Source organism: Podarcis liolepis, assembly GCF_965112155.1.
Source record: "Podarcis liolepis genome assembly, chromosome: 1".
Taxonomy (NCBI): domain Eukaryota; kingdom Metazoa; phylum Chordata; class Lepidosauria; order Squamata; family Lacertidae; genus Podarcis; species Podarcis liolepis.
The window spans coordinates 17,705,791-17,726,865 of NC_139554.1; the positions used below are offsets into that span (position 1 = coordinate 17,705,791).

Genomic DNA, 21,075 nt, shown 5'->3' on the forward strand with positions numbered 1-21,075 from the left:
AGGCAGCTGAGGAATGGAAGAGGGAGACGTTTGAGTACAGTGAGAAGGGAGAACACTGACATATGCACTCCTTGATTTCTCCCAGTACCCCCCCTGCCCTCCACAGCACTGCAAATGCCCCTTTGTACTAGCGGACAGAGAACGTTGGCTGCAGCCCAATATTATAGATCTGGGTGTTTCCACAGTTGACTTTTCTTTCTTTTGCGTTTCATTCACTGCTTTTTAAAGAGTACCCAATACCATACCGTTATCCATTGTTTTCATTTTTTCATTTTTCATTTAATTAAAAGTAACTGCATAACATTTTAAAAATCTCTACATGATACAGTATACAGTATTAAAAAACAAACAAACAAACAAGCAAACAAAAATACTACCTAAACCCCAATAAAATAGCAATATATAAAAACCAGTAAGAGCAAATAAAAACAAGACAAAACAAAAAACCACATAGACAGAGTCCACTTTTATGGGTAAAGGAAAGCGTGGGCAAAAAGCTAAATCTTTACAAGACATCTGAAACAAGTGATGGTGGCTGCTTCATATATGTCAAAAGGGGGGGGGGTCAGTGTCATAGCTATTGGGGGGGCAGGCCAGGTTTTTTTGCATTGGGTGAAGCCTCCAGAGGCATGGCATTGAGCATGGGTAGGCAAACTAAGGCCTGGGGGCCGGATCCGGCCCAATCGCCTTCTAAATCCGGTCCGCGGACAGTCCGGGAATCAACATGTTTTTACATGAGTAGAATATGTCCTTTTATTTAAAATGCATCTCTGGGTTATTTGTGGGGCATAAGAATTTGTTCATTCCGCCCCCCCCCAAATAAATAGTCCGCCCCCCACAAGGTCTGAGGGACAGTGGACCGGCCCCCTGCTGAAAAGGTTTGCTGACCCCTGGCACTGAGGCTCCCAGCCTGTGTGCATGCAAATGCACATGGGTTTGTGGGTGCCAGACTGGGTCTTTGACTGGGTCTTTGAAATAAAGCCTATAGATTTCAGAACTCTTTTATTATTTTTTCTTTTTCTATCGGTATATATCGAGATTAAAAGTAATTTCACACACACAAACACACTTTCAATGCGGCCCCACAGAAATTCTGAAACGCATTTCACGATGTAGCACATTCAGTCATACTGATGGCGGAGTTTCAGTCTGCAGTCTATACCATCGTAAGGCCTCAGGGTGCCAGCATCCCGCACCCTGAAGCTCTGTGGCTGAATCAGCTGGAATTCAAACCTCTGCAGCAATTTGGCCATGACTACTTTGGCCTCCATCTGTTACAAAAACAAACCAGTGAGTGGGTACTAAGCATATGGACAAAGAGGACATAAGAGTGCCAGCTGTAGACAAAGGGCACATACTCCAGCTAGTATATTGATAGTGTGGTGGGTGGTGTCAGCACAAAATGGCTCTCATTGGTTCTGAAACGTCACAGGGCATATTTGTTCATTAAAGCATTTTTTACCTTGTTTGTCCCCACTCGCCCACCCGTCAAAACGCTGTCTCCCTGCTGCTGGTTCTCTGCATCACCCTCTGCTGTCACATTTAAATAACACATTATGAACGTTAAAGGGATGTGGGTGGTGCTGTGGTCTAAAGGCAGCCCTGTTTAGGGAAGCTTTTAATGTTTAATAGACTATTGTATTTTAATATTTTGTTGGAAGCTGCACAGAGTGGCTGGGGAAACCCAGCCAGATGGGTGGGGTATAAATAACAAATTATTGTTATTATTATTCCATACCCCTTCCTTAACGTTAAAAACCATGAATATAGATCCGTCCCTGGTGTGGGATGTCTTGGACTCTGTGCAGTTGGAAAATCTGCTGCTATAAACCCTTGTTATACCATACCCTACCATTTCTGTTATAAATTTAACACAGCCCCCCATATGCTGCAGACACTGGACAGATTGCATCAAATGCCTTAAATGCCCCTTTAAGAGTAATTGTCTTGCTTACCATTGCAAACTTCTGTCCGATACAGGAACGAGGACCCAAGGAAAATGGGAAATAGCAATAGTAATGCCTAAAATAATAATAATAATAAAAGAAAGTGGCTTAAAGTGGTTTTGTTGACATGTCCTGCGTAGGTGTTGGGATTCCTGCGTCTTTAATAGCAGCTTGGACTGCAGAGATTAGGACGGAAAAATACTTATTTGTATGCTATAAAGTGTTCCTTGTGCTAATTTCTCCAGATCTAGGTGCTGTTGAAGACTTCAGAGAAGCCTCAACTTTTTATATCTGCTCACTTTGCAACTTTAATAAGAGTTGCACTAACTGGTATCTCTTAAGATATTGTGAAACTCATGGAGATGTCAGAAACATCTGACATTTAAATCTAAATATTAAAGCCAATGAGGCACTGTCAGTAAATGCACACATGCCATACAAGTACAGGACATTGAAAGAAGCCTTAGGTCATGAACATTTCTGACATTTTCTACCAGGCCTCCTAAAATCCTAAGAATTACCAGTAAATGCCAACATTCACCAGGCTCCCAGTATTTACAATGATATGCATGATCATTTATTGAATATATTAATAGATAGCTCTTTGCCAAACCCACAGGGCAATTTGCAATGCAGATAACATTAAAGTAAACAAAAAAATCTCCAAAAAAAGCTAATTCTTAGGGTTTTAGGAGGCCTGGTAGGAAATTTCAGAAATGTTCATGACGTAAGGCTTCTTTCAATGACCTGTACAGTGATCAGTAAGCCCTCCTTCCAGATCTCAAAGACTGGGATGGCTGCTGCTAGCCTAGCTCTCACATAATACTAAGCCATGGTTTGTTTAACAAATCATGAGTTGATCATGAGTTGTTCTGCAGACAAACAAACCTTCGTTTGGTTAGTCTTCCAGCTGCTCTTGCCTTGCGCCTTTGTAGCTCGGTAAGTATGTGAGGTGGGTTCACACTTAATGCAAAGCAGCAGTTAAAACAAATTAAGATTTGTAAGCCAACAACAAACCATTGCTTTAAATCTGGGTTTCTTAGTAGTAAACACACCATGGTAAAAATAAACAATATAGCACATTCACCTTGGCTGGTCACTCTTAAAACGGTCAGGGTCAAAGACAAGTGGATCATGGAAAAAATTTTCCAGACGTCCCATGACATAGGTGCAGAACTGCAAAGAGAAGAGGCACACTTCAAAAAGAGGCAAATGCATAGCTGATTGTAATGTTTTCATTACATCCTGACATATTTCCCCAGGCATTCATCTTTTACGCAAGCTCATACTGCTCAAATCACATCCATGGCATTTGCTGGATGTGTTTTCTCTTTGTTGAATCCTGGCAAAGACCCATTCATGCAGCTGGGAAAGCCTGCCAGAGCAAAAATGTCATCAATTGTTTCTCGAAAGTGCAGGTAGTGGGTGTTCGTTGTATCACGACAGGAACGCTATTCCACAAAACAAGGGTAGCCACAGGGAAAGGCCTGCTCTGAGTTACTGTGGAACAGGTTTCTGAGATCTTTGAAACGTCATGGTATTATAGAGTTGGGAGAGACAATGAGGGTCATCCAGTCCAAACCCACTGTGACGCAGGAATCTTTTGCCCAAGGTGGGGTTAAAACCTATGATTATGAGATTAAGAGCCCCATGCTCTAACTTGCAGGTGAAGCTTTCTAGCAGACCACAGTGACTACAGTTAACACCCAACAAGTGCAATACAGTGGTGCCCCGCAAGACGAATGCCTCACAAGACGAAAAACCCGCTAGACGAAAGGGTTTTCCGTTTTTTGATGCGCTTCGCAAGACAAATTTCCCTATGGGCTTGCTTCGCAAGACGAAAACATCTTGCGAGTCTTGCGATTTTTTTCGCTCCCCCCCTTTTCTAAGCCGCTAAGCCGCTAATAGCCTTTTAGCCGCTAAGCCTTTAATAGCCGCTAATCCGCTAAACCACTAATAGCGCTGATCCGCTAATCCGCTAATAGGGTTGCTTCGCAAGACGAAAAAACCGCTAGACGAAGAGACTCGCGGAACGGATTATTTTCGTCTTGCGAGGCACCACTGTACTACCAAAACAGTTACTGCCTGTCCATCACCTTTCCACCAAGATATGACATATCCTAAGAATAAAATGGAACAACCAGCGTTGTTCTTTTAATACACAGAAGGTATCAGTGATGCCATTAGACAGGTTTGGTATTGAAGTCCATTGCATTCGAGATAACCATTCATGGCCATATCCATTCAACAGACTCACAATCAGGGAGGTGTTTTCTGGAATTCTGATTCCTTCAATGACGTTTTCCTTTCCCGACAAGCGCAGAGTGGCTGCAGCCGGTGGATACAACCGCAAGACTTCTTTGAGAACCTGAGAAGTTGAAAATTGATTTATATATTTATAAGACATACTTGTTGACCGCCATTTTGTTTTGTCTTGTTTGGAAGTAGTTTACAAAACTTAAAATAATAAAAATTCAAAAATTAACACGGATTACCTGATGACTACTATGGAACAATTTTTCTTAATTGTCTATCTGGTGGCCAGACCCAGTGTGTATTTACCAGGGTTTGCCAAACTTGGGTCTCCAGCTGTTTTTGGACTACAGTTTCCATCACCCCTAACCACTGGTTCTGCTAGTGAGGGATGATGGGAAACTGATTTAAACCATGTGCTAGACCTTGTTAATCATTTACGGTAATTAAGTCAAGCGTAAAAGCAGGTAATTTCCTTTTGAGTGTTAGCCTGGGGATGGGCCACTTAGGTGACACAAAGGATGAAGGGCAAATCTCATTTCCAGGTGTGTGGGTTTGGTCCCTCCCTCAACAGAGGGTTTAGTTTAAAAGACAATGCCAGTATTTTAGGGGAAGTTAGAGTTTAGAATGGCAGTAAGGAGTAAAGGAGCAGAGGTCATAAGTGGTGTGCTGGTGAGAGAGTCAAATCAGCATGCTGGTGTCCATTTTGAATCCAATGTTGTGGCTATGGCAGAAGCCAGAATCTCTTGGAATGTAATGCTGGAAATCCCTCCATGGTAGACTCAGGTTCTATATTTGTGCAAATAAACCATATATCATAATGACGCCACAGTTTCTGCTGTGCCTCATTGTTCAAAAGGAAACATAGACACTGGGTCAAAGAGCGCCTGCTACCCTTGTAATCTCACACTGATAACCGAGCTAGGAGTGGTGTGGAACAATATATGCATCTCAACTTTACATCTCAGTCACACCTTAAATGTGGCTTGGTAGCAAATTGGCAACCAGTGTACCTCCTTGAACAAATGTGTAACATGCTTGGGACAGGCCACTCCATTCAGCAACCTAACTGCCCAATTCTGCGCCAGTTCCCAGGCTAGCCTCAAGGGAAGCCCCACATAGCCACGTTGAAAATTTTGGCTAATGAGACGTATCACATTGTGTTAACATTGCTGCTCAGATTTAACACAACAGTTACAAGTTCTTATAAGATTTCTCTGCAAGAATCCTAGAACATCTTCCTTATCATATCTGAGACATCTTTTGCTTAGAAAGATACCAAGAACTAGGCTTTAAGTTTCATTTGGAAACCAACGTGTTATTCTTTCCAGCTGCCCTAAGGCACAGCAAGGACTATGCGGAAGAGCTCTAGGTTATCTGTGGCTTTGTTATTCACGTGTACCTGTGATAAGTATTTGAGATTCCCAAGATCTTCATAGACAACGTCTCTGTTCATACCAATGACCTTATCTACTTCCTCCTGAAGCCTAAGAAGGAAAAACAGGTGAAGCTTTAGTCGAATAATGACCACTGATCATTTCTGCTAAAAGTTAAGATTTCTGTATTTGAAAAGATCAGGATTTAAATGGTCAATGGTTCCACTATGAATAGACTGATGGACTGAGGTCCAAGGGATTACACTTAAGGTGAAGGCACGGCTTACATTTGTAGAATGGTATAGTCATTTTGGAAGAGCACTTAGCAGATTCAGTAAAAACATACGTTTCACTCCCCGCTTGCAAGAGTTTAACTGGGGAAAGAATGGTTGTCAGATAGACAGACAGACAGATAGTCTAAAAATGAACTGGACCACTGCATAATATTGGCTACATCTTTTAAAAGAGACTGCTCATATTTTCTTGCAACTGATATTATCGGCAGCTGTTCCTTTCTTACAAGAAAAATAGCAATCTGGAGGGAATAAACATTCATACAATCACGTGAATCAGATGGGCAAATGGTAACTGTGCTTTAAAAGATAAAGAACTACACAACTTTTAGAAGACATCTGAAGGGAGCCCTGCATCGGGATGTTTTTAATGTTTGACATCTTATTATTTTTTTATATTTTGCTGGAAGCAGCCCAGAGTGGCTGGGGATGATGATTGTACTGTTCTGAGTATGCAAGGTCTTAGGGGTCATTTTTGTACAAATGGTCCTGACCATCTTTTGGTACAGTGGTACCCTCAGGATAAGGACTTAATTCATTCTGGAGGTCCATTCTTAACCTGAAACTGTTCTTAACCTGAGGTACCACTTTAGCTAATGGGGCCTCCAGCTGCCGCCGCACAATTTCTGTTCTCATCCTGAAGCAAAGTTCTTAACCCAAGGTATTATTTCTGGGTTAGCGGAGTCTGTAACCTGAAGCGTCTGTAACCCAAGTACCACTGTACTTGCTCATATGGATAAAAGTTAGCATGGATAAAACCAAGCAATCCCAGATGCAAAGTCAATAGCCATTCTCAAGCCTGTACAGGCTGTGATTAATTGCAGATGACGATAACCATGACCTGGTTCATACATCCCAGGTGTCCATATGGACAAGTATTTAAACATGGCCAGGACTGTTCCTATGTACAAAACAACAACAACAACAACAACAACAACAACAACAACAACAACAACAACAACAACAACATGGTGTGAACTATTCTCCTCTCCACAGCCCCACAAGTCAGAAACCTTTAAAAAAATAAAAACAAGACATTGCAATCTGCTGAAACTATAATCACAGACAAGTTAAGGAAACAATGAAAAGGAGACGAAGCAGACAAGGCTGTTTACCTACTTTGCAACAATCTCAGGGTGCCGCCCCAACTCCATTATGGTGAATGACAACAGATTAGCAGTGGTTTCATGACCTGCAGGATAGAGAATCTAATTGGGTAGGGCAGGGAGATAGGAATAAAACCAAACATCACAATTTCAGAAACTTGAGTAGTTTGGTGTGGAAGTGTTCCTCGCTATTTACCTCTCAAGTCAGATATGTTCTGGCTATGTTGTAGTTGGAATAAAATGCTACTCTTTTGTTAAGAGCTTAGTGCACTCTTTGAAGCAACTCTGCTTCTCATTTAAGCAATAAGGCAGGCGGCAGCATTGATGGTGGGGTTGGCTCTCCAGCTGTGGCCACCACCCATCCCACCATGGGCGCACACGTTCACTTAGCAAATAAATGCAAAGAGTTTTGATTCCTGCTCATCAGCTGATGAGCAGGGATTAAACCCTGCTGCCTTGCCTGCATGATCCTGTTCCTTGCTAGGAACAAGGTGCACAGCCAAGGCAGGATATAACAACTCTGTCCTCCCAACCATCAGGTTATGTCACCAGTTAGGACAACTCATGGAGAGATGGGCGCTGTCTGGGCAAAATGGCTGCACAGGCCAAATTAGACCACTTGGTGTGTCAACCTTGTAGACCGAAGGTTCCCCATCTAGGGAAACTAGCTGCTCAATATAATCCAGCTAGTTCAACTGGGCCCAAGTGAATGTTTTATGAACTGCTTTGAGTGTGATCTGTCTGAAAAAGCAGCCCACAAATACAGGGCCCACACTGCAGGTGAAAAGGCAACTAATCGGCATATACATTGGTTGGACATGTAAAAAGCCCATTTCTGCCTGCAGAACTTCCTCGGTCCATTGGGGGGGGGGTGATTGTATATTTAATTTCAGAAAGCAAAACATCTGCCAACCTGCAAAGAAGAAGTTGACAAAATTGTCCAGCAAATTTTCTTCGTCATAGTTCCCTTCCTGATCTGTCGAGACACAAGGTTGAGACACCTCTTTGAAGGTGGGCAAATTCCAAGACATTCCAAAAATACAATATAGATATTATGTAGATGGGGAAATGTGACCTCAATAGTCAAGCAAACATCACAGGAACAAAAAAAAGAAACACACCAAAAAAAACCCAACAACCCACCCACAGCTCATCAGAAATACCAGAATTATGCAATAAATAGTCCTGCTTATTAAGAACCAGTATATTGAAGATCAAACCTATCCATTCTTAAGGAAATCAGCCTTGAGTGCTCACTGGAAGGACAGATCCTGAAGCTGAGACTCCAATACTTTGGCCACCCCATGAGAAGAGAAGACTCTCTGGAAAAGACCCTGATGTTGGGAATAATGGAGGGCACAAGGAGAAGGGGATGACAGAGGGCGAGATAGTTGGACAGTGTTCTCAAAACTACCAGCATGAGTTTGACCAAACTGCAGGAGGCAGTGGAAGACAGGAGTGCCTGGCGTGCTCTGGTCCATGGGGTCACGAAGAGTCGGACACGACTAAATGGCTACAACAACAAACAGCAACAACATCTGGATCCCAATACCCTAGGGGCTACAGCAAAGCAACCCCAGAGCATTTCATAATTGGAACTGCTTAAGAGTATATTACCTTGCATTTTCAGTATCTGAGTGAGAATATCCAATGGGATCTCTTCTCCATTCTTCATGGCCTTCTGCCTCTGGTCAATGCACTCCTTCCCAGTATTTCGCAGCAACCTTACGCTTTCCTGAATCTCTTTAACTACTTTCCTGTTCCATGGCAAATACTGCACAAATAATAGGCATTGTTATATGAGAATGCCAACATAAAACGTAAACACAGCACAGGAAGAGTTCGGGGATTTTATTTACATTAATAGAAAAATAAATTACATGGTTTTGTATGTATTTTGGCATTTTATGCATGGTGCCTTGCTGCTATTTTTCTTGATGATAGTTCAGTAATGATTTATTGTAAGTGTTAAGATTGAATTTCTGGTTAATTATTATTTGCTGGTGTTCAGTTTGGTTGTTTACTATTATTGAATATTACTTTGATATAAGTTGCTTATTTTCAAAGTTATGTTTTTATTATGACTTCTTTGTATTGGATCAGCTTGTTAGAAGGTGTGTGATCTCTGTTGAATGTTTTGATGCCTTTTCAGCTTGTAAACTGCCTTGTGTATAGCAATATAGAAAGGGAGTTTACAAATTAAAAGTGAAATGAAAAGTTAAGAAGCAAAAGGAAGGTTTCATAGTGATATCGCCCAAGATGCTAGGGTCCCAATGTCACGGTCCCCATTTTGAGACTCCTGGAACTTACAACCACTCCTGCAAAAGAAGTCCAATCTCAGAATTTCACATTACCCCTCCCCCCCCCCATTCTGAATTAGCTTGGGAGGCAATAACCTCAGCATCGGACAGGGAGAGTGTTTGAGAAAAGCCTGCACTGACCTCAAAAAAGGGAATGCGGGAAGTGCTCAGTCCTTTTGTAACCATAAGTATAGCACGAGGGAAAGGAGTCTGGTCATCATGCAAGGTCTTCAATTCTAGGCCAAAAGCCACCTGATGAACATTAAGAAAAAACAGAAGATTTGTCAAAGTTCTGAGTGTTACTTAGAGCTGTCAGTTCTCTTTCATGCCAACTGAGGCCGTTACCCTGATTTTGCAGAAGAGACAGGTGGTTCCATTTGCTAAGAGGAGGGCCTCCAAAGTTCAGGTTTTGATCATTAATAACCTAAACAATCTGGGGCCAGGATATCCGAAGGATTCTCAGCCCTTTCCTCTTGCATTCCTTTATTAAACTTACTCTTTGCATTTTGTGTTTGGCTGTGTCCCAGTGTGTTGGCATCTGTGTTAAGAGGCTTCCCCTGCTCCTTAATGGAAATGAGAAATTCATCCGGCGAGTACCTTTGCAATGATGTCCAACGTCACGCGTCTCAGCAGGCTCATCACATCCACTCCATTTGCTCCAGTGCCTTTTTTCTCCAACACCTCCATAAGCTCTTCTGCTACATCATTAAAAGTTCCCATCATCCCCATCAAGTAACTGGACAATCAAAAAGTGATACAAATGTCAATGAAACAAACATATAATCGCAAGCTGGAGCCATCCATTGTGAAGAAAATGCAGGCACATGTTTCCCCCAAGTATGCACATCCACATACCTTCCTACACACACACACGTATGACACTCAGGAGTACAAGCACACACATGTTAACACACTGTGCATTCTGTACAAAACAGATCTGGTGAAGGCAATGAGAAGGAGGATATCCCTTAGCCCTCCCATCCACCCAAAGAACCCATAGAAGAGGGCCAAAGGACCATCTAGTCCGACCACCTGCAAGGCAGGAATCTCAGCTAAAGCATCCATGAGAGATGGCCATCCAACCTCTGCTTAAAAACCCCTAAGGAAGGAGAGTCCACCACCTCTCGTGAGAGTCTGTTCCACTGCTTAGCAGGTCTTAATGTTAGAAAGCTCTTCCTGATGTTTAGTTGGAATCGCCTTTCTTGTAACTTAAAGCCATTGGTTAGGGTCTTACCCTCCAGAGCAGGAAAATATATATATCGAGAGCAGTGCCCAATTTACGTATAAGCTAAACAAGCTATAGCTTAGGACCCCACTCTCTTGGGGGCCCCAAAAAAATTTAAAGGAAAAAAACTGGATGTACATTTCCAAAATATAAGATAAAAAACAAATAAAATAAAACCTACATACAGCAACAGTGTTTTGTGTTGTGTAGGTTTCTATTTTGTTATTTGCAAATGGCTTTGGATACCTATTAGGTCCATAAATTACCACATAGCATATATTCAACACACAAAAAAAAACAGCGACAATTTGTTGTTGACAAAGAACAGCTGGACATATAAAGGGCCCTCCAGTAGCTGAGGGCCTCATCAAACCCAAATCTGGCCCTGATGGAAACACACATTCCTGAGCCTTTTCCCTGCCATTGATTCGTAGCTCATAGAGTTTTTCACAAGGGGGGTGGGAAGGGGAAAAAATGACACTCCTCCATCTTCCTGAAACCATCCTACACTGTGCAATTAATTGCTAACGATCCTGACACTGAGACTAGTAAATGTGAGCACTTGAGAGATTTAGGGGCAGGGAAAGGAGAGAAGGTCTGGTGAGCCAGAAAGCAAAATTGTATCCTAATTCTTTCCTCTTGCCTGAAACTTCCCAATATAGCAGGGGGAAAGAAACCCTCTAATATCTCCCTCCAGTCATAATAAACTCAGGCAACTCAATTTCCTCCTCCTTTTTCACCAATCAGCGCTCAATACATTTCATAGAATTATGGAATTGTAGAGTTGGAGTCATCTAGTCAACCCCCTGCAATGCAGGAAATGCAACACAGGAAATGCATTTAATTGTTCCTAGCAACTCACTGGTACTTAATAAGCCATTTCTTGGTTTTATTTGTTTCTCAGTTAACAAAGTAATATATTCCTGAATTATCAAGGGAGTCTCACGTACATGCAGAATGTGCTACCTTTGTTTCGGTTGGCCCTCTTGCTTCCAGGTATGAGTCTACCTGTGTTTGACATTATAGGGAATTACGGTCACTTAATTTTAAGAAGCGTTTCAGACAGGGACTGTACAGTGGGTCCTGAGACAAGCCTTCCGGGTTCAAGCTTCATACATGGAAACAAACAGAGAGACAATCAAGCAGAGACACAAAGGCTGCAATCCATAACGTCTAAAGAGTTTAGAAGGCCCTCAGCACTTTCAGAAGAATTACGACAGCACTACCAACACATAGAGGTATGGACACAGAGGGTACTTTATTACAGTGTACATTTTGGAACTCCATTCCGTTACGGATTAGACATGTGCCACCCATATTGGCTAAAAGGGCATTTTAATGTGATATTTTTTCCCTCTCAGTGCAGATTTGAAGTTGTTTTAACTGCTTTTATACATCAAATTGTTGTAATTGCTTTTATGGTTAATTTGCTTTGAAATATTTCTTTGGATGCAATTCATAAATGGAATGAAATAAATGAAGCTTATGAGGGGAGAATGTTCCAGGGAACCACCCTGTCAAGAGCATAGCTGTCAACGTTTTTTAAGGGAAATTCCCTTATTCCAAATAGGATTCCTTGCAAGAAAAGGGAAAAGAAAAGGGAAAAGTCGACAGCTATGGCTAAGAGGCTGCTCTTTCATAAAACTCTGCTATAACTCTTGCACATTTGCATGACACAGCATCAACTGAAATGATTTATCTCTGGAAAACATGCATTGGGGCTGTTTTTTCCTCTGACAGTCACTTGCGATAGATAGCCCTTGGGCTTTCAGCCATTTGCGATAGATAGCCCTCGGGCTTTCAGTTACACCAACTTCAGAATGAAATTAATCCTGATCCACATAGTACATTCTACCCTTATTTTACACAAGTCAGCAAACACAGTTTTTGGAGTGCCACCGTGACCAGCTGCTGCTTTCCCCCCTCAGAACTGGCCCACCCTGCGCTGGGTTTGGATCCCAACCAGCATAATTACAAGGATGTAACAAAAAAAGTCTCTGGACATTGTCACAAGGAACAAAGGAACACTGAACCGAAGGGAAGATTTGCTTCTCACAGTAAACCCGTTCAGAATGGGCTGTACGTTTAGCAAGACAGACTGAGGCCAACGGAATCTCCTGAAGAGAAACAGGCAGCCTATTTCAAACAATTGTTTTTGTCTCACGTTGGCTTGAAGGCCGGGTCCATGATTCTCCTCTGGTTGTGCCAATGGTTGTAGTCAAGAACAGCCGACAAGCCCTGCCCTAGAAATCTGAAAAAGGCAGCAACAGAAAGATAGCATTATTTTATGCCTGGTTCAGAGGTCATGGTTCTATTCCTCTCCCCCTCTGGGAATGCTCTAGTTTGCTTCTAAAGGCCATGCGGTTGTTTGTTTGTTTGTTTGTTTAACTTGGTTCTTTTTTTAAACAATTTTTTTATACATTTCACTGATACAGTCATTTCGACATTTCAAAACTTGACTTCCTTCCCCCTCTTTCTGCGGTTCCTTGAATTTTTGATATCTGCTGCATATCCAAATTACAGTGGTACCTCGGGTTAAGTACTTAATTCATTCTGGAGGTCCGTTCTTAACCTGAAACTGTTCTTAACCTGAAGCACCACTTTAGCTAATGGGGTCTCCTGCTGCCGCTGCGCCGTGACGGCACGATTTCTGTTCTCATCCTGGGGCAAAGTTCTTAACCCGAGGTACTATATCTGGGTTAGCGGAGTCTGTAACCTGAAGCGTCTGTAACCTGAAGCGTATGTAACCCGAGGTACCACTGTAACTGAATTTGCTCATTTATTCATCTTCTTTAAATACATACTCTTATGAAACTGCATGTTATTGCAATAATCCTGCCGAAGTCTTTATTTGTTTGCAATTTATCTGTAAATATTCAATAAACCATTTCCATTCGTTTATAAAAAGTTTGTTATCTTGATTTCTTATTCTTCCGGTAAGTTTTGCCATTTCTGCATATTCCATAAGTTTTTGTAGCCATTCTTCCTTTGCTGGGTCTTTTTTAAAACTTGGTTCTGATAGCTATTCAAGGTGTGTATGAGGATGATAAACATGCCACAGGTTCATGCTGGCTTGCCTTCCCAATTCCTAGTAATTTTTATTGCAGCCTGATACAGTATCTGAATTAAGCAAGAGTGTTTCATGTTAACCTCGTGCTAGTAGCTTTGACTCACTTTCTGAAAACAGATAGCCTTGGCTGATTATTTGATTGTTTTACCCCATATGTTAAGGGACGCGGGTGGCGCTGTGGATTAAACCACAGAGCCTAGGACTTGCTGATCAGAAGGTTGCTGGTTCGAATCCCCGTGACGGGGTGAGCTCCCATTGCTCGGTCCCTGCTCCTGCCAACCTAGCAGTTCAAAAGCACGTCAAAGTGCAAGTAGATAAATAAGTACTGCTCTGGCGGGAAGGTAAACAGCATTTCCGTGCGCTGCTCTGGTTCGCCAGAAGCGGCTTAGTCATGCTGGCCACATGACCCGGAAGCTGTACACCGGTTCCCTTGGCCAATAAAGCGAGATGAGCGCCGCAACCCCAGAGTTTGTCACGACTGGACCTAATGGTCAGGGGTCCCTTTACCTTTATCTTTACCCCATATGTTACTTACCTTACACCATACATATCATGAAGACCACGGTATACCATGGGGTCCTTTGGGTATTCTGGTGATGTCAAGTACACCTAAGATGAAATCTGTTCAGTCAATGTTCCAGTACGTACCTTAAATGTTATATAAAGTACTATCACACAGACAAAAAAAAAAGGGAAAAGAGCTATAGATTTTCAAGGGGATATTTTAAAAAAACTAACGTTTAGTGTCAAGAATGCTAGCCTCTGGTTAAGCTTCAGTTTGGGACAGGGTTGATGCAATCCCATCTAGATTAGCTTTAAAGTGGCCAAGCTGTGGCTCTCCAGAGCTTGTTGGACTCCAGTTCCCATTAGCGCCAGCCAGCATGGCATTTTTTTCTCGGATACTACCATTTCAGAGAGAGGAATACACTTCCTATTTAGGTTACATGCAATATTATTGTATTGTACAGGTAGCAACCATTTTAGGCATGGGCAACTGACATGCAACCGTTGATGCATGGGTCCTTTTCGACCTGGAAGAGGGAGGAATGGAGACGGAATGGGATAGGCTTCTGTGTGCTCGGCCAATGCACACTTTGACCTGGAACACAACCCCCACGGAAATAGGGGATTTGCTTGTATTGTATTGGGAAACACTTGCCTGCGAGCGCTCCAATTGGAGAACAGCCTTTACCAAAGGTATCATGGGCTTTGAAGACACTCAAACTCAGGATGCAAGGGAGAAACGCGCTAAGAGGAAGGCACGCTTGGCAAACCCTCACCGTGATCAACTCCCACCCGGAAACCAATGTTCCTACTGTGGAAGGACGTGTGGATCCAGAATTGGCCTCCACAGTCACTTACGGACTCATTGTTAAAACCGTGTTTATGGAAGACAATCTTACTCAGCTACGAGTGATCGCCAAAGATTGCATTGCATTAAAATACACAATATTGTAGTTATTTTTAGGATAGTGAGGGCCTAAACTGGAAGCACTTTCCCTGAACTTAGTCAAAACATACCTATTCCTCTGCTGTGGAGACGTACTTGTAGATTTTTCTACAAGTTTAAAGCAGAAATTGTACACAGTTCTGACTAGCTGATGTCCCCCCACTCAACTCAAAAGAGCTAGCCACCCCTAGAATAATTTTGAATTGGATAAAAATGTTACTTAAAAAAATGAAAACACAATTAAAAGGGAAGAATGCATAAATGTTCGTGCTGTTCTTTAAAAATAGCATTTGAGCTGCTCATTTACACATCTGCCATTTCAGTTGTGAAATTGAGCTCCATTTTCTCTTTTTATACTACGTTCGCTTTCAGTCTTGGGAGAGATTATGTTTCATAGCGTACCTTTACTCCTTCAGGGGCTGATACTAATAATGCAACTTTGTGAAAGGCATTTAAACGTAGGACTGGTCCATATTCCTCAGCCCTAGGAAGACAAAAAGTGACCATTGAATAATAACCCAGGGATGCGCTCCTGCTACCATCACCACCAGAGGAGAAAGGAGAAACAGCTGCTGCGGCTTACAAGTTCTAGCGAGATTGTGCAACAGGGGCTTCTTGCAAGAACCCAGGAGCCTCAGTTGTGCAACGTCAGTAAGAGAGGCTTTGGCTGGGGCAACAAGGGCATGTGGACATTGGGCAGTGGGCAGCTCATGCCTTCCCCTTTCACCTCAGACAGCAAAATTGAACAGTCTGTGGTCCACCCCTGAGCGTGTGAGTTGTCAGACTGTGTGCTACATGGTGTCTTATATGGTTTACATATCTGTGCACAGCCAAGATGCAGACCCGCAAGCACTAATGAGAGGTTTAGCTTTTAACTAAAGGCTCAGGGGAGGACCCTGAATAGCAACTCTAGTGCATCTGTAAAAAGCACCCCCAAAAGCAAACAGGAAATTGGAAACTAAAAAGAGGGACTGGAAAAATAAATCAGCCAGCAGTCTTAACTACGTTGGTCTAGTAAATGCAGTGCACAGCCTCTCATTCCGAGCTGTCTGAATACGCAAAATAACTTACCACTGCTTAAAGAGATCGAAATAAACTTCCTGCTTTTTAATCATTCCCCAAACGAGTGGCAGGTGACCGAAGAAAAAGCTGCAACATTAAGAAAAGTCAAGCATGACTTGATGAAAACCTTCGGTGCTCCTTACAGGAGTCGAATACCAAGGTCAAAGTAAGGAGGAATTCCTATGCCACCTCAACAACCAATTTCACAATACAATGCATGTCTTATAACAAGGAACATAATGACCCAAGGGAAGCTATATACACACTGAGAAAGCCACAGTAAAGATATGTATCCCCAGGGGCCATCAAAACACCCACAAAAGAACATGTATCCCCAGAAACTATCAGAGACTCAAAATGCATGCACACAGGGGAGGGGGGGAATGAGGATGATATGTTTTTGATAAATTGTTATGTTGAAATTTCCAATAAAAACAATTTTTTTAAAAAAATTGCATGCACACAGAGCATGAGGAGGAGGAATGGTGGGGTTTTTTTTTTTCCTCCTGTGTATTGCTGGGGTCATTCATGCATGGGCTGGAGAAGTTCTGTGTCAGTAATCCTTGCAACAAACCAGTATGATAGGCCAGGACTCTTATTCTTTTATTGCAAATATGGGGCTGAGCCTGACAGAATAGTGACTGGCCCAAAGGCACCAGGAGAGTGTATGGCGCCAGAACTTCCCAGCTTGTAGTTCACACCGTAAATCATTATGCTTCACTAGTGACAGAAGACAGGGAAACAGGGCCGGCCCTAACGTTAGGGTCACGATCCACACCATGTGTTGAGCACATGTTCAAAGCATATGGCTTCCTCCAAAGAATTCTGGGAACGCACAGCTGCAATTCCCAGAATCCTTAACAAACTAGTTCCCATGATTCTTTAGGGAAGGGAACACTGCTTTAAATGCATGGTGCGGATGCGGCCACAATCCTGGAGGTGGGAAAGTCAACCTAAATAGACCCCTTCCAACACATACACACACAACTAGCCTAATGAAAATCCATCATGTTCTGTAGCCAGATGTGTCAGTTGGCAAATGAGGAAACCGTGGGGTGGGGAGAGTGGAATTGCCTGCCTGAGGATCCCTAAATAAGGGCACTCTTGTTGACCATTGCCACGCTGGTTGGGACTGACAACAGTCAATGTCCAATAACATATAAAAATTGGAAATTGCTTAGGAAACACTCATCGGTTATTGTTTTTTTTAATTTTATGCCCATTGTAGCAATTTAAATGCACTGTTGCTGGAAGTTGTACAACTTTCAATTGTACTTTTCTTGCTTCTTTTTACTGCTCATTTTATCGCATTGCAATTTGAAATGAAATTGTGATGCTGCACGAGAAATAAAAAGGAGCCCTAAAAGCACAAGTAGAAACCAGTTTGATCATTTTAACGCAGCCACACAACTGCAGACCACCTGCCCGCGGACCCCAATTGTGAAACTTCTCTAAGCAGCCCTCCTCCCACCGAGCACCTCCTCCGGCCGGTCACTTACCTCGCCCTGGGGGGGCCGGGGATGTGGTCGTATTTCATGTGGACTGATTTGATGTAGCAGCAATAAAACACAAAGACAGCGAGGAGGGCCACGAGCAGAGGATGCAGCAACCCCCAGATCGCCGCTAGAGCCCCCATGGCAGCCGGGCAGTTCCGAGAGCAGCCGCCTCAATACCGCCGCCTGATGCCCTCGCTCCTCTTATGCTTTGGCAAGGAGAAGAGCCCTTTCGATGTGGGAGGGCGCACGCTAGGCTGGAGCAGGAGGGTCCTTTGCGTAAAGAGGCCGCCCTAAATCACGAGCGGAAATCCTAATCGAGTTGCAGGACCGAATTCTCCATTCAGCAGCATCCTTCCTTCCACCTTGGCACCCGCCCTGTGGAACGCCCTCCCACCAGATGTCAAAGAGAAGAACAACTACCAGACTTTTAGAAGACATCTGAAGGCAGCCCTGTTTAGGGAAGCTTTCAATGTTTAACAGACCACTGTATTTTAATACTTTGTTGGAAGCTGGGGAAACCCAGCCAGATGGGCGGAGTATAAATAATAAATTATGATGATAATGATGATGACTCTCAGTCCGAGTTCAGTCCGATGTGAGGACCACTTGCGCAAAACTGACCGGGTTTTTCTTTCTTTCCTAGGGGAAACCGTTATGGATGCTTGGGAATGTGCCTCTCCAGCTGAGTTAGCAATTGCGCGCGGGCTGTATCTTTAAAGGGAAAGGCTTTTTGCGCGCTGGCTCCTCCCAGTCTAAAGGCCTTTCCTTGCCTGACAGAGGCGGACGTTGGCTTCGCTCCTGGCGAAGCTGAGTTCTCGGCCGCCATGGAGGCGCTGGAGGTGATCTGGGGCTTGCTGCGCCTCTTGCTGGCCGTGTCCCTCCTGGCGTTTGGCCTCTACTGCTGCTACATAAAATCTATCCATATGAAATACGATTACATCCCCAGCGCCCCGAGGGCGAGGTAAGAAGCGGGAGCGTCGACAAGTTTCCTTTCCCGATTCTATCCCGGGAAGCAGGATAAACTACAGAGCAGCAGTCAGCGGCCTCGATCCCACCCCCCACCCCCGATGCTGGCTGGGGTTAATGTGACTTTTAGCCCCAAATATCTGGAGGGTAGTAAGCTTCCGAGGGTAGTTTCTTCCCTGTACAATCCGTGCGTTTTTACGCAGAAGGAAGCCCCCTGCTATGTTTAAGGGGACTTCCCGCGCGTGCCTATGTTTGCTCAAAAGTAAGCAAACTTCAATGGGGTTTACTCCCTCGTAAGTGGCGGGTTTAGGATTTGGAGGTTCAACCTCCCCCACTCCACCGCCCCTTCCAAGGAACGTGTTTATAACTCATCTTGGTCAGGCGCTATCCAGTTCATTTTCCTTTGGCTTCTTTGCTTTTGGCTGGAGCAAATTCATGTCGCACAGTTGAAATCGGTTTGGTATTCTACTTGCTCAAAGAACCCTCTCCCCAAATCAACACCCCCCCCGTTTTTTTCATCCATAAGGAAGGCCATGGGGGAAATGGACCGGATTGTTTGCAACATCTACAACCTCCCCGCAATCAGTTTGCAGTGGATACTCAATAAATAGCAGGTGTTGTCCAAGCTTTTTGCAAACTTTGTGCAAATAAATTCCGAGGAACATTTAAAAAAAAGTCGTCCGGTTTGTTTGTTTGTTTGTTTAAGTAGCAGCAGCAGATCAGCTTGAATTGTGGAACTTGCATTTGCTAGTATGTGTTTGAATCGTGTCGGAAATTAGTGGCAGTCTGGTAGTATTCCACCTTTCTCTTCTGGGATAGAAGCAAGAGCTGTGCCAAGAGACTCCTGCTGTTTCAGATTCAGATCTTATTGCATGAACAATGTTGAGCTTTAAATAATGTTTTAAATCTCCCCCCCCCCATACAAGTACAGTCTACTGTGGAGGGGACCACACTGCAGCCGGGAGGAGTTTATGGCAATCTTGCGATGCAGTGTTGATGTACCAGGTAGCCGGTGGGGCCAAGGCTGTCCTAGACCCCCAAAGCAAAACACCCTGCAGAATGCTGAAAAACTAAAATTGCACCCCTCTGATTCCTTCCCAGCTTGTGGAAGTCCAGGCAATTTGTGTGCAGTTCCACCCCCCTTGCAGTTAGACCCACACTTCTAGATATTAATGAGAACTCAAGATAGTGTTTAAACCTTACATATGAAGCAAGAGCTGGGTTAGAATGAGCATAGACACCACAGCTGGCAACTGTCTTTTGTTTCTTGGGCAGTGGGCAGTGTGGTGCAGTGGTTAGAGTATTAGACTGAAGCTCTCTAGGTGGAACTGGGCAAGTCACACACTCTCTCAGCCTAACCTTCATCTCTGGGTTGCCGCGAGGTTAAAATGGAGAAGAGAGAAAACGTGCAGCACCATCTTGAGCTCCTTGGGATATTGAGAGGACCCAAATAATTACCGCCCAGTCAGTCTGACATCAATACCAGGGAAAATTCTGGAGCAGATCATTAAGAAAACAGTCTGTGAGCACCTAGAAAGGAATGCTGTGATCACCAATAGTCAGCATGGATTTCTGAAAAATAAGTCATGTCAGACTAACCTGATCTCGTTTTTTTGACAGAATTACAAGCCTGGTAGATGAAGGGAACTCAGTGGATATAGCCTACCTTGATTTCAGTAAGGCATTTGACAAGGTGCCCCATGATATTCTTGTAAAGAAGCTGGTAAAATGCGGTCTTGACTATGCTACCACTCAGTGGATTTGTAACTGGCTGACTGACCGAACCCAAAGGGTGCTCATCAATGGTTCCTCTTCATCCTGGAGAAGAGTGACTAGTGGGGTGCCACAGGGTTCTGTCTTGGGCCCGGTCTTATTCAACATCTTTATCAACGACTTGGATGATGGACTCAAGGGCATCCTGATCAAATTTGCAGATGACACCAAACTGGGAGGGGTGGCTAACACCCCAGAGGACAGGATCACACTTCAAAACGACCTTGACAGATTAGAGAACTGGGCAAAAACAAACAAGATGAATTTTAACAGGGAGAAATGTAAAGTATTGCACTTGGGCAAAAAAAATGAGAGGCACAAATACAAGATGGGTGACACCTGGCTTGAGAGCAGTACATGTGAAAAGGATCTAGGAGTCTTGGTTGACCACAAACTTGACATGAGCCAACAGTGTGACGCGGCAGCTAAAAAAGCCAATGCAATTCTGGGCTGCATCAATAGGAGTATAGCATCTAGATCAAGGGAAGTAATAGTGCCACTGTATTCTGCTCTGGTCAGACCACACCTGGAGTACTGTGTCCAGTTCTGGGCACCACAGTTCAAGAAGGACACTGACAAACTGGAACGTGTCCAGAGGAGGGCAACCAAAATGGTCAAAGGCCTGGAAACGATGCCTTATGAGGAACGGCTAAGGGAGCTGGGCATGTTTAGCCTGGAGAAGAGGAGGTTAAGGGGTGATATGATAGCCATGTTCAAATATATAAAAGGATGTCACATAGAGGAGGGAGAAAGGTTGTT

The 21,075-nt window shown here is 43.5% G+C and overlaps 2 protein-coding genes across 5 annotated transcripts in view; one reads left to right on the forward strand and one right to left on the reverse strand.

The window, feature by feature from the left end:
• Positions 1-257: 257 nt before the first annotated feature.
• On the reverse strand, positions 258-17,923 carry LOC310714076 (cholesterol 24-hydroxylase-like). Its single transcript, XM_083518970.1, has 15 exons — positions 17,581-17,923; positions 16,091-16,168; positions 15,422-15,503; positions 14,105-14,178; positions 12,664-12,750; positions 9,872-10,010; positions 9,416-9,526; positions 8,592-8,748; positions 7,888-7,950; positions 6,988-7,060; positions 5,602-5,686; positions 4,204-4,314; positions 3,034-3,122; positions 1,956-2,022; positions 258-1,271 (listed from the first exon to the last, which is right to left on the reverse strand). Exons 1-15 carry the CDS (start codon positions 17,715-17,717, stop codon positions 1,122-1,124), a joined length of 1,503 nt encoding a protein of 500 aa, XP_083375096.1. The 5' UTR covers positions 17,718-17,923; the 3' UTR covers positions 258-1,121.
• Positions 17,924-18,329: 406 nt separating this feature from the next.
• Positions 18,330-21,075, forward strand: part of LOC310714064 (cholesterol 24-hydroxylase-like) — a 168,034-nt gene continuing 165,288 nt past the window's right edge. For all 4 annotated transcript variants that reach the window (XR_014529570.1, XM_083518902.1, XM_083518901.1 and 1 more), the window contains exon 1: positions 18,330-18,538. Coding sequence is in view for 3 of the 4 variants with exons in the window: in XM_083518902.1 (XP_083375028.1) it covers positions 18,402-18,538 (137 nt within the window). In the remaining variant the exon portion in view is untranslated. The remainder of the gene's footprint in view (positions 18,539-21,075) is intronic.